We start from the raw sequence: 12812 nt of genomic DNA, 5'->3' as shown, positions 1-12812 counted from the left end.
AACAAGCAGCCCAGGATCTTTAAACTTCAAAGGGACTGCAGGAGGCAAGGGCGCATGAGCAAAATGATCAATGCCAATGTACTAATTATTCATTCATGGGTATGTGCGAAAAGCAGTTGAGCTATTCTTTGGCTTTTAAAGGTCTGAATCACACAAAAGTGAGAGCGTGTAAAACTACTGAGTGCTATAGTGCTACTGTTGCTTTTTGTTTTCATTACCAGGATTATTGCTGATTGGCCCTGATGTGATAATCTCCCTTGTTTACTCCTACTCCTCTAGGGTAATTTTTTGCTCTTACTTCTTTATGGCTTTTGCAGACATCAACTCCAGGGCAGTTAACAACAACAACAACCTATTTCCTGACAACCTGACCTCTGGATGTGCTTCCTCATCCAAACTCACTCCACATTAGACCAGTTTAAGGTTAAATTTCAAGTTCTTTCTGCAAGCTGAGGCCACAAATGCCCCCTTCTCCTTTTTCTGTTTGCAACAAGAGGGCTGGGAGAACTTCTCTTCCTTTATTCCCACACAGAAGAATAACATAAATGGAGACAGGAATGCGCTTTCTTTTCTCCCCTTGCTTCCTCATTAAGGATGCGTTTCCTGCATGGGAAAAAAATAACAGTACACCACACAGTATTTCTGCAGTGTGTGTTTGTGACATACTCTCCCAAAAAAGAATCCTGGATATCTTCTCTATTTCCTATAAACATTATTTACTTCCCCCCTTCGTTGTTGTTGTTGTGTGCCTTCAAGTCCCATCTGACTTATGGCGACCCTCATGCAAACTTATCATGGAGTTTTCTTGGCGTGTCTCTTCACGGAGGGGTTTACTGTAAGAGTTTTTTAAAGAATTTTTAAATTTGAATATGTAATATTTTTAACTTTTTGAAATTGTTTTTTTTTAAAAAAAAACTATGTATTTTAATGCTTTGTATTGTTTTAATTTGGACTGTTTTAAATTTTGTTAGCCGCTGTGGTGCACAGAACACCCGGCTGACCGATCAGAAGGCAGCTGAGGCCCAGCCAATAGACTGTGGGCTGGGACTTGTGTGAATTCTTTGCTGATAGAGGAGAGAGTCAGTTGGAATTGGACAGTTAAGGGAACAGTTGAGTCCAAGAGAGGACTGAGTTCCATGAGTTCCTGAGGGAAGAGTCAGTTAGGGCTTGGAATCCTGAGAGTGAGGGTTCCAGGGATAGAGAAGGACAGTTAGGGGTAGAGTCTGAGTGGGAAAGGGCTCCCTACCGTTACACTTCCAAGACTCTAGAAAGGGAGTGTGATATCCTGCAGGATATTGTTAGCTTTGGTGGTTGTTAGGACCAAGTTTAAAAGAGGAACTTAACAGAAGGACTGAGTGAATCCTAGTTATAAGAAGCTAGTGATTTATCTAGAGAGTGATAACTATAACAAAGTGAAAGTAACAATTACATAAGATATCATATCAAAAACAACACTGTTAAATCTTCTTGTAAATAACTTTTTTTGTTTGATTCAAGAAGGACATGCCTGGACTTGAGTTAATACCACGCTACTCACATTACAAAACACGGGTGGCAGAGGTGGGGTTAGAAAACCCCACAGGACTGCCATCTTAAGGAGAAGAAATAAGGTGAAGGAGTGTTGTCTTTACATATTTTGGTGGCAGCGGTGGGATAAAAAGGCCCAGGGTGCTGACATCAGTGAAACATAGTTGTTCCCTTTGCAGCCGCTTTGAGTCCCTGTACCAGGAGGAAGGTGGGATGATAATAATAAGGTGAAGTTGAAGGCTTTCATGGCTGGCATCCATAGTTTTTTGTGGGGTTTTGGGGCTATGTAGCCAAACTTTGCTAACTTTAAGGGTTTCTTCTTTCCTATTTGAAGTTCTCTTGGCTACCAGTCCTGAAAAACACTAAAATCAAGACCCAGCAAAATGCAAATGAAAACCACCCAGGGTCAGGGGTTTTCCCAGCAGACAATGGATCACTAATTAAACAGACACTAATCCTCTTTGCATGTCCTCCCACCCTGAGGCCTTGCCATTGAACAACAGAACGATACACACATTGACAAGAAAAGCACTCCTCCCTATCCAGGTATGCAACCAAACATCAGGCCTGCCTTGGCTCTTAGTCCCAGCAGATCCGTAGCTTCTCCCTGAGTCTCTTGGTCTATGTTGCTAATCCTTGTGAAGTTGAAGATAATGCCTGGAGATCTTTGAATCACGCTGCCACCACCCAGTGAATTCATATTGGATTTCCCTTAGCATACACTGGGACTTGTTAGGGACATCTAGTTCTACTTCTTGCTAATCTTCTCAAGCATCAACTGAGCTGGGACACATGTGAAGGAGTGTTGAAGTAGCAGATGCTTTTAAGGACATATTTATTATAATAAATAACAGTAATAAAAACTTTATTTATATACTGCCTTTCCACAGTGATCAAAGCGGTTCACAAGACCATCAAATACAATTGCACACTACATCAAATACAAAATACATAAAACTGTAAGTATATATATAATTAAACAAGCATCTTTAAAATCACAAATAAGAACATTAATAACATCTGTCGGTCACAAAGAGCATCTTTCAACAAACAATAATTTCTACTGGGAGTCAGAAGGATATGCTGACCGGAAAAGATGGGTCTTTAAGGCTTCCTTAAAGGCATCTAAAGAGGAACTAAGCCTTATCTCTTCCGGGAGCTTGTTCCAGTATGTGGGAGCTGCAGATGAAAATGCTTTTTGGCACGTTGATGCCAGTCTCGTCTTAGGACATTCAAGTAACCATTTCCCAGTAGTTCTGAGAGTGCGGGCTTGGGCCTATGATAACCAACACTTTTTATTGAGCCCGGGAACTGATAGGCAGCCAGTGGAGAGATCTTAATACCGGTGTTATATGATCTGATCTAGAAGTTCTGGCGACCAATCTGGCTGTAGCATTTTGAACTAACTGAAGCTTCCAAACCTGGTACAAAAGTAGCCCCATGTAGAGCACATTACAGAAATCTAATTGAGAGGTTACCAGTGCATGTACTACTGTTTCAAGGTCCTTTCGGTTGAGGCAGGGTTGCAGTTGGCGTATCAGCCGAAGCTGGTACCAAGCACTCTTGGCCATCGCATCTACTTGAGATGATAACTGTAGAGATGAGTCCAAGAGTACTCCCAAACTGCGAACTTTGTCCTTTAGGGGAAGCGTGACCCCATCCAGGACTGGATGACAAATTTCCCTGTCTGGACTTGGGGTACCTATCACGAGTACCTCTGTTTTCTCTGGATTCAGCTTGAGTTTGTTTTCCCTCATCTAGCCCATTACTGACCCCAGGCAGACATCCAGAGGAGAGATGCCGTCCTTAGTCACTGTGTCAGTCGGAGACATGGAGAAATAGATCTGGGTGTCATCAGTGCTCCATGCTTCCGGATGATCTCTCCCAGCGGTTTCATGTACATGTTAAATAGTATGGGGGACAGAATGATGCCTTGAGGGACGCCCGATGTTAGCTCTCTTTTACGAGAGCTGCTGTTCCCCAGCCTCACCATCTGGAATCTTCCCAAGAGGTAGGAATGGAGCCACTGGAGCGCAGTGCCCCCGATACCCAACTCTCTCAGGCGTTCCAGAAGGATACAATGGTCGATGGTATCGAAAGCCTCTGAGATGTCCAAGAGCACCAGCAGGGACACGCTACCCCTGTCGATACTCAGACGGAGATCATCGACTAAGGCGACCATGGCAGTCTCAACTCCGTGTCCCGCTCTGAAGCCAGTTTGAAATGGTTATAATTAACCAAAACAGAACAAAAAGATATAAATCATGCAAGGTCCTAAAAAATAGGTATAAAAGTATTCATTTCATTCAAGCAACCAGAAAAATAATAAATAAGGCCTCAACCTTCTAATCTGACACTTTCTCACCTAATTGATATATTGATGTAATATGTCGGCCTTGATGGACTTGAAATATAGTTACTGGTCTTAGCTTAGCACAGACTATCTGCCTGAATTAAGCCTTCTTTCTATAGCCACAACACTACAGTTTTCCTAACCTGTAAGACTAATTTGAGGGAGAGATTCCCACCTCGAATTCTCACTGTAGAAACCACTAACTGCTCTAGACTCTCTCTCTCTGCCTCTCTCTCTAACTGTCACCTGGTCTCAGAGGCTTTTTTCTCTTAGAAGCTTCCAGAAGAAACTCTCGCTCCTGCTCACTGATTGGTCAAGTGAGCCTTCCGTCAGCTGTGATGTCATTACTTATTTGCATGTGCCTCCCTCCCAGCTTACTCTTATTACCTGACAGATGTCTTCCAATGACATGAGGCCCAGTCATTACACCAGATCACAGTGTGTGTATGCGCGTGCGCGCGCACACACACTACTCTCTTCCATGTCAACATTCTCTGAAGATGTCAGCCACCGATGCTGGCAAAATGTCAGAAATAAACTCTTCTAGAACATGGTCATATAGCCCAAAAACCCACAAAAACTATATAATAACAACAACAACAACAGATGTAGAAAGATCTTGTAGCACCTATGAGACTAACTGAAAGAAAGTTAGAAACTTTTTCAGTTAGTCTCAAAGGTGCTACAAGATCTCTCTATATCTCTGATTCTATGGACTAATACAGCTATATTTTTTAATAATAATAATAATAATAATAATAATAATAATTTGCCATGGCATCCCTCTGAGGCTGAGAGAATGTGCCTTACCAAAGTGGGGTTCCATGGCTGAGTGGGGACCTTTTAGCCAGCGCAGGGTGACAAGTAAACCAGTTGGACTGCAAGTATAGAAGACGCAGGTTCAAGGCCTCATTGAGCCATGAGACCCATGAGTAACCTTGGCCCAATCACTTTCTTAGCCTGACCTGCCTCACACAATTATAGTTAGGAGTATAAAGCAAGGAGAAGAAACATATAAAGCTTAGAGCTCATGGGAGGACAGAAGATAAAAATATTATCCAGTATATGGTGGATTATTTCCAGTATTTGCACTGCTGAAGTCTAATCATGTGATGGAAAGCTGTCTGTGTGTTGAGGTGGGGCTGTCCCCCTTAAATGTCATCCCCTTTTAAGAGATTGGGCACCAGTTCTTGTCCCCCATCACCGAAAATGATGGAACCATTCTTTTTCTGCTTTGGTCAGGCCTATTATGTCTAGTTCCACATTTTAAGAAGAATATTGACAAAGTGGGGTTGTGTCCAGAAGGAAATGGCAAAGATGGTGAGGCTCTAGGAAATCCATGTTCTATGAGGAGAGCTAGAAGGAATTAGAAATGTTTAGCCTGGAGTAGAGATGACTAAGAAGCAAACACACTAGTGTATGTGTGTATGCACGTCCATGCATATGCCTGCCTTTGAGTGATCTGCAGACTATGAATTTCACTTTCTTACACAAGTAATCCTCCAAGGTGGTTTTGCTAGTTCCTTCCTCTGAAATTGTCGCTTGCCTCCCTAGATGAAGATTAACCATCCATTATGAAGCCAAGCCCTCCCTCCAGTCCACCTGCCTTGGTCCAGGCGTTGGAGGTAGAGAGGAACTGCTGGACCTCATCCCTTTCCCCACCATCACTCCCTTCTCCTTTTGTGTCATGTCTTTTTAGATTGTAAGCCTGAGGGCAGGGAACTGTCTAATTAAAAAGAGCGTATGTACAGCGCTGTGTAAATTTACCGTGCTTTATAAATAAAGGTTAATAATAATAATAAATACAGCCTACAGCACATGGTATTGTTTGGCAGTCTCCCATCCAGAGTTGATCCTGTTTAGCTTCCAAATCAGATGGGATCTGATGCCTTTAGGGCAGGGATGGCGAACCTATGGCACGCGTGCCAGAGGTGGCACTCAGAACCCTCTCTGTGGGCACATGTGCCGTTGCCCCAGCACAGAGTTTGTTACTGGAAAGCCAGAGGGACATGGCACTTTACAATAAATAAGTGGGTTTTGGTTTGCAGTTTGGGCACTCGGCCTCTAAAAGGCTCACCATCACTGCTTTAGGGTATTTAGGCCACAACATTATGGTAGCCAACTCTTCAATTGTTTGAAGGCCTGTCAGATTATTGTGCAGACTTGTTTTCTTTTGCTCCAATGTTTAAAACTTGTGTCCAGTCCATTCAAATGATTAGAAAGAGGATTATGACAACTTTAGGAAGAATTTCATGAGGATAAGATCTGTTTGATAGTGGGACAGGCTGCCATGGAAGGTGGTAACTCATTTTTGACTGATTTTTTTAAAGCAGAGACTGGATGTCCAAGGCCAGATTAAGGTGGGTGGGGCCCTGAAGCCATGCCATTCATGATTGTGCCCCCACTGACAGTATTGGTCATGACCTTCAAATTTGAATTTCTCTATGCATGTCTTTATTATACTCCTCTTATCCTGCTGCTTCAGAAGGGAAATAATTAACAGCATGGGAACAAGGCATCAGAAAAACTGGGTTCATCCCATCATATATAAATTTATAACCAGAATGCAGTTCTGTTCTTTTAGAGCTGTATGTTAGCCAATCAGATGTGTCATCTGTTTCTGTTACAAAGGACAGCACATCGGTAGGTCATGGATGAAGCCTAAGCAGCTGACTTGATCCCTGCAGCGTATTGCTTCTGCAAGTCTTCCTGGCTTGGGTGCAGTTTGGAACGATGAAAGCCATTATCATCTGATTTCTATTGGGATCTTCTTTTATGTGAGATGTGATAAACAGGGCACATGTTTGACTTGAAAGGATGCTCCTGCTTTGGAAAGATTGCATCCTATCTGGTGTCCTCGGGAACGAGTTTTACTCCATCTGTTTATTTCATTCCAAAGCGTGTACCCAGATTTCTTAGAAGGGGATTTGCATGACAGGTGTTGTCAGAACATATGGTGAGCTTTCGCCTTTGGCAGTGGCCCAGAAGAACTGCCAAAATGTCAGGGCAGTCTTCATTGACATTAGTGTGTGTGAAATAAGGAGCTCTTTAAAAAAAATAAAAATAAACTCTTGTTTAGATCCACTGTCTAAGTAATCCCAGGTCAGCCCTACAACCATTTTTTCCCATACTAGCTTTGTGTCTTGATTTCACCTGCCACTTGCTTTGACTGACTGGAGGCAGCTTTGGAGTTGCTGAAAACAGAAGTGGATGAGGTATAAACAATCAGTTTTTGGTGGCTATTTACAGCATGCTTGGATCATCAGACAAGTGCTGTTTTATTGGACTAAGCCTGAGACTACCAAAGTGAATACATAGTTAAGCTTGGGAGCTGAAGTATGGCTTGAATTTAAGATTTTATTTCTTTGATTAATTGGTATCTGCTGGGGTTTGGATCCAGGACCCTTTGTGGATTCCAAAATCCAGGAAGGCTCAAGCCTCATTATAATGGGGTAATAAAATGGTGATCCTTATATGAAATGGCAAAATAGAAGTTTGCTTTTGGGATTTTTATATATCCCAAATCCCATGGATTCAGAGAGCTGACTGTGCTTCTCTGATTCCTCAGATAGGGCCACATGAAATTGTTTTATACCAGGGCCCTTGACCTCTACACAGTTGTAGCACTATGATTCCACTTGAATTGCATCCTCTGGAATCCTGGGATTTGCATTTTGGTCAGAGGCACCACAGGAGCTCCCTGGTTGAGTAGTCTAAATGCTGTCCCTAAATGGCAAATCATAAATTGCATAGGTTGGAACCATGGCAATTGAAGTGTAAACATAGCTATATAACTTGGCAGTATGAAAAGGCCCCTGATCTTGATAAAGTAATCTTATTTGGACTACCACTTCCAGAAAGTCCCAAACAAAATGTGGCTATGTTGCCTGCAGGATACAATTATTTGTAATCTTCTAAAGAGTCTTACAAAATTATACATTTGGCCCAGTATTTTCTGGTCTGAAAACAGATTGCCCAGAATCCTTTCCCCTCCTACCTGAGATTCATTTGAAGAAGCTAGGAATTGAGCTTTGGCCTCCATGCCTATGAAGTATATGCTCAACCACTGAGCAATGACCTCTTCACAGTCATCACAAGCTCCTTGTGTGAGAACAACTTGCTCCCCTACTCCCAGCCAACACTCTCTCATACGGAAAGTGTTCTTATGAGTATTTTAACCTTGCCTCGGTTTTCTAGGTCATGTAAACTGATCTCACTCTGATCGGGAAACTGATAGTGTGGCGCTAACTAGCAAGTATGATTCAAAGGGCAGATTCAACAGCATTCTGTAAAAAGGTTGTTCACAAAAGGCACCAAGGTCATAAAAATGAAGTTGATGGAAGAAAATTTAAAAAGAATAAATACATGCAGTTTATTAATGTGGAATTGGTCTTATAAACAAAATTGGGACTACTTTCCATAGCAGCACACAGTGGCAAGCCATAACATATGTGTAGATGTAATCCTTTCATTCTAAGCTAATGGCAGTTATTCTTCTCATCTGAGAACAGCAGTCTGTCTAGAAGGGACTTTCCAGGACAATCCTCTCTCTGACGTAACAGCATACTGTTGGCATTGTTCATGTTGTGGTTCTTATGTATCTTCAAATCAACTTCAGCTTGTGGCAACCTTATTGTAGGATTTTTGTGGCAAGATTTATTCAGAGGAGGTTTTCAATGGCGCTTCTTTCAGGCAAAGAGAGTGTGACTTGCCCAAGATCACCCAGTGGATTTTCATTGCTTGGTGGGGATTCAAAACCTGATCTCCCATAGACCTAGTCTAACACTCAAACCACATTGGCATTGTTGGCCCACATGATTCCCTCTATTTCCAGTCTTTAAAGGAGAGTGCAATTTCTTAGGTAGCCAAAGTAGTAGCATACACAAGAAAGGGAGATCTTAGCAGATGTGTTGGAATTATGAGATTCCCAGAAATACAATACAAAGGGCAAGGGAGACCCTGAGTAATCCAGTGATTGGCCCTGCTGAGTGGCCATGGAAAGAAGAGTGACTGAAATAGCATGAGGACAGGTGGAAGATTGAGGGGAGTGGGGGAAAGCAATGGAGCAGCTAGAATTCTGAACAGGAAGCACTCCACACTGTTTTGTTGGACATCCTAATTATTTCATTGTTGTTATGTGTCTCCAAGTCATTTTTGACTTATGGTGACCCTAAGGCAACTCTATCATGGGGGTTTCTTGGCAAGTTTCATCAGAGGAGTTTTGCCATTGCCATCCTCTGAGGTTGAGAGAGTGTGACTTGCCCAAGGTCATTCTGGGTTTTATGCTCAAGTGGTCTCCAGAGTTGTAGTCAATGTTTAAACCACTATACCACTTATACATGTACATTGACCAATATGAGGACAGCTCATATGCTATAGATAAAATCTGAGAAACAACAGCCTACAACAACAGACTACCGGTACATCTTTTTGCATATTCAGACCAGTGATTCCCCCACTTTAAAGGAAGTCTGCTGAGACAGCATAGTTTGTATCTATCTACCTGTCATTCCCATCACTCATGTTCTGATTCAGTTCCCTCCTGTTCTTACAATAGTTTTCCCCAGTTTACCCACAAAAAAGGAAGGTATTGTATAAAGTAACCCACTCTATTTCACATAATTAAATAACAAGTGCAAAATTGCCCAAAAGCAATCTTGGTAATGACTTTAAAATGTGGACTTTTTTCATGGTGAATACTGGTGTTGAGTTAAAAAGCTTGTAATCAGATGGACCTGGATTTCTTTCTCTCTTTTTAAAAAGAGAGAGATTCTTTTGATTTAATTTTGTTTTTAGTCTGACGTTAGTTTCCTTAAACACTTTGGTAGAATGTAAATCACAAGTAAAATAAAATACATTTTTATCTTTGCTTCAGTGGTATTATGGAAGGAGCCGGAACAGGGTCGAGCTGCCAGTCTGAAGAAAGCAGTGTGCTGGACCTACCATGTGTTGTAACTGCAGAAGAGTTTGTGTTATTCTCCAGTACAGGAAGGAACGATGAGATTCTCAGCTCTGTAGATGAATTTGTTTCGTCAGCATCCACATCAGATGACACAGGTAAAGCAGCAGATCTATTGTTACTCTCCTTCCTACTGCCCCCTTTTTTCCTGGCGAGCAAAGCAGGGGAAATGGAGTGTGTATGTCTGGAATGCCAGACAAAATGTTCCAGTGCCAACCAGGAGTCTGACTGATATATATCTGCCTGCATGACCATGAGTGACTTATTTTTCTTTCTAAAAAAAGAGAGGGGGGGGCGGATTGGCTTATGGTGCTTTTTAGTTCAAACATACAATTGCTTACAACTGCTTGCTGCAGGGATATCCTTTTCCACAAATGTTGTGTCACTTTGAGCAGCTTGCTGAGTCATTCATTCTCTTCTTTGCAGCTGGCAGTGGTTGTGTCTAGCCATCAGTTTCTCCTGTCTAACTCTGATTGTTCTCTCTGTCTGGGTAGAGAGGCTGTCTTGCTCTCTGTCTGCTGTATTTGATATTCTGTCCTTTCTTTTGAGGTAGTATTACTACTTGCAGTTTAAAACTATGCTTTTCACTGATGAAATAAAGTGCAGTAAAAATACCCCATGGGACCTGTGCTACATTATTTTGTTGACAGACTGGAAAAGTTGCCCTTTTGGAGCATAAGCCCCAGAGACTCCTAGCTGGTATGACCATTGAGCATGCCAGCTGGAGGACTGCAAACTTTTAGGGCAAAAAGTAACTTGTCTGATTTTGGTGTCGTGCCAGTATTGATTCCGACCAGTGGTCACTGAACTTGATTTTTAGTGAAAAAAATAACTCTGATTTTGGTGTCATGGCAGTGTTGATTGCCTGTTTGACAAAATACTTTCCAGCCCAGGGTCTCAAACCTAGGTCTTCGATGTATTGGGTAGCTTTGTTATCCCAAATAGTTTAATATTTAAGGCCTAACTAACTCAGCTCTCTTAACAGTGAGTGCCTAATCAAACAGCATTGTACTTGGATCAGAGACAACATTTTCCTTTCAGTCCTCAGAAGGTGTACAGAGGTTTGTTTTTTGTACAACCTTGTTTATACTATCATATACTTGCTTAAGAAGCCAGGATTTACAATCTTTATGCCCATTCTTATATACCCTTTGTTTCTGATTCAACCCACCCTTCTAGGAATGGGGAAGTCAGCCAGAAAATTGCATTCATCCCAAGCATCCCATTACACCTGGTCTAGGGAGCTGTGGTTAATTGCTTCCAAATAGGCTAGGACTGTGGTGGCAAATCTGTGGCATGCAAGCCCTCTCTGACATGTAAAGCTATTTTGGAGGGCATGCAGAGAGATGGGAGGGCAGGGGAAGAGAAGAAACAGGCCTGTCCCTATTCTGCCCCGCCCCCCTGGGCCTTTAGCTGTCTCTGAGGAAGTCCTGCCCCTGGAAGGTGGAAGTCCCACCCCCAGAGGGCAGAAATCTCACCCCTGGAAGTCCCCTCCCTGAGATGTTCTGCTCCCGCCTTTGAGTTTGGGCACTAGGTCTCTAAAAGGTTCGCCATCACTGGGCTAGGTTTTAAAGTCATGGCTTAAAGTTGGCATTCAAAGTCTAGTTCTGGAGTCAATAACCATAATCCACAACTCAGAAAAATGTATGTTTTGGACTGCAGCTCTCAGAATCTCCCAGCCAGCGTGCCCACTGGTAATGGTAGACTTTGTCCAAGCTTGTGTATATTTCCAGGTTTGGACATTTAGTGCTTGCTCAGAAGCATGGAAGACAGATAGGACATGTGTTTCCCATCTTTTCAGGGTACCTGATCCTATGGAAGATTTTAATCATATTCAACTCAACACTCTTTCATTTCCACTTCAGACCAACTTCGTCAGTATGAGGTGATTGGAGGTGGGATGGTGTTGCTAATGTTCCTGTTTACCCTATAGCTTACAGTTTTTGCACACTTGAAGATTGCTCTGGCTAACTCTGGCTTCCTTATTTTTTCACTTGTCTGTGTGAAGGGAGGAGTGAAGTAGAAGAAAAGGGGCTGTGCAGGTATGCGTGAGATCCACATTTATCCTGGCTTATTAAACTAATACTTGCTATGGTGCTGCATGTATAGGCCAGTCTTAGAGAACTCCTGAGGTTAGTGGTGGAGGGATTTGTTGTTGAGAAACACACCATTTAAGTCATGTGAAATACAGTCATGCACTGGCTATTGTTTCTATTAGATGCTTACTGCAGTTTTGTCAATTACAGTAATGAATTGGAGGTGATATAGTAAATTGAACAAAATGTTTCTTCTGTTTGTGTATTATAAGTATTCTCAAATGCATTTTGGATTATACTAAATTTTGTTATGCATGTTACAGTTTTTAAACTATAAATGCTAAATCTATTTCTTTTCTCCCCCCCCCCCCAAATAGTTAATTTTACCCTTTTGTCTTTGTACTTGGGCTCTTGTTCAATTACATGTGGTATCTCCAAAGATATTTCTGTTTTCTGGGGATCACATACAGTTTTTTATTATCCTGTAGTGTGTTGGCTGAGGTAGATGGTAAAATTTGACTGCCTTCCATTATATGGTGCTGTCTGAAATCACAAATGTGCTCCACAGTTTGTCTTTCCCTTCTAAGAAATGTTTACAGAAGCAGTTAATAATAGTTTCATTGCCCTCTGCCTCTTATGTTATAAGAGATGAGTTGTGTCTTTTGTTTAGTCCTGGATCAATTACTCTTCCCGCTCAAAAGTAAAATTCCTTTGGCTCTTACATATGATAGTGCTCATGTTAAGAAATCACAGCGTTAATCTCCCACCCCCCAGGGGCCAATTTTTATCTGGGATATGATTGCTGGCTTTAAAATGAATATTTATAGCAGCCTAGTGCCTTACTTCTGACCCTTGTCCTCTCACCAGTCCAGCTGAGGACAACTTTCATTCTTTGCATATCTCTCTTCTATGTTGTGTGTTGCCACGCCTGTCAACA

General features: G+C 42.0%; 1 protein-coding gene across 1 annotated transcript in view; it reads left to right on the top strand.

The window, feature by feature from the left end:
• SHLD1 (shieldin complex subunit 1) overlaps positions 1 to 12812 on the top strand; it is an 84073-nt gene that overhangs the window by 25382 nt on the left and 45879 nt on the right. Inside the window, exon 2 of the mRNA XM_089477971.1 lies at positions 9756 to 9937. Coding sequence (XP_089334097.1) covers positions 9763 to 9937 — 175 coding nt within the window. The 5' untranslated portion in view covers positions 9756 to 9762. The remainder of the gene's footprint in view (positions 1 to 9755; positions 9938 to 12812) is intronic.

Source organism: Sceloporus occidentalis, unplaced genomic scaffold, assembly GCF_023333645.1.
Source record: "Sceloporus occidentalis isolate IW3139 unplaced genomic scaffold, rSceOcc1.0.p SCAF_12, whole genome shotgun sequence".
Taxonomy (NCBI): domain Eukaryota; kingdom Metazoa; phylum Chordata; class Lepidosauria; order Squamata; family Phrynosomatidae; genus Sceloporus; species Sceloporus occidentalis.
Note: the sequence above shows the minus strand (reverse complement) of the source record. Positions and strands in the feature narration are given on the sequence as shown.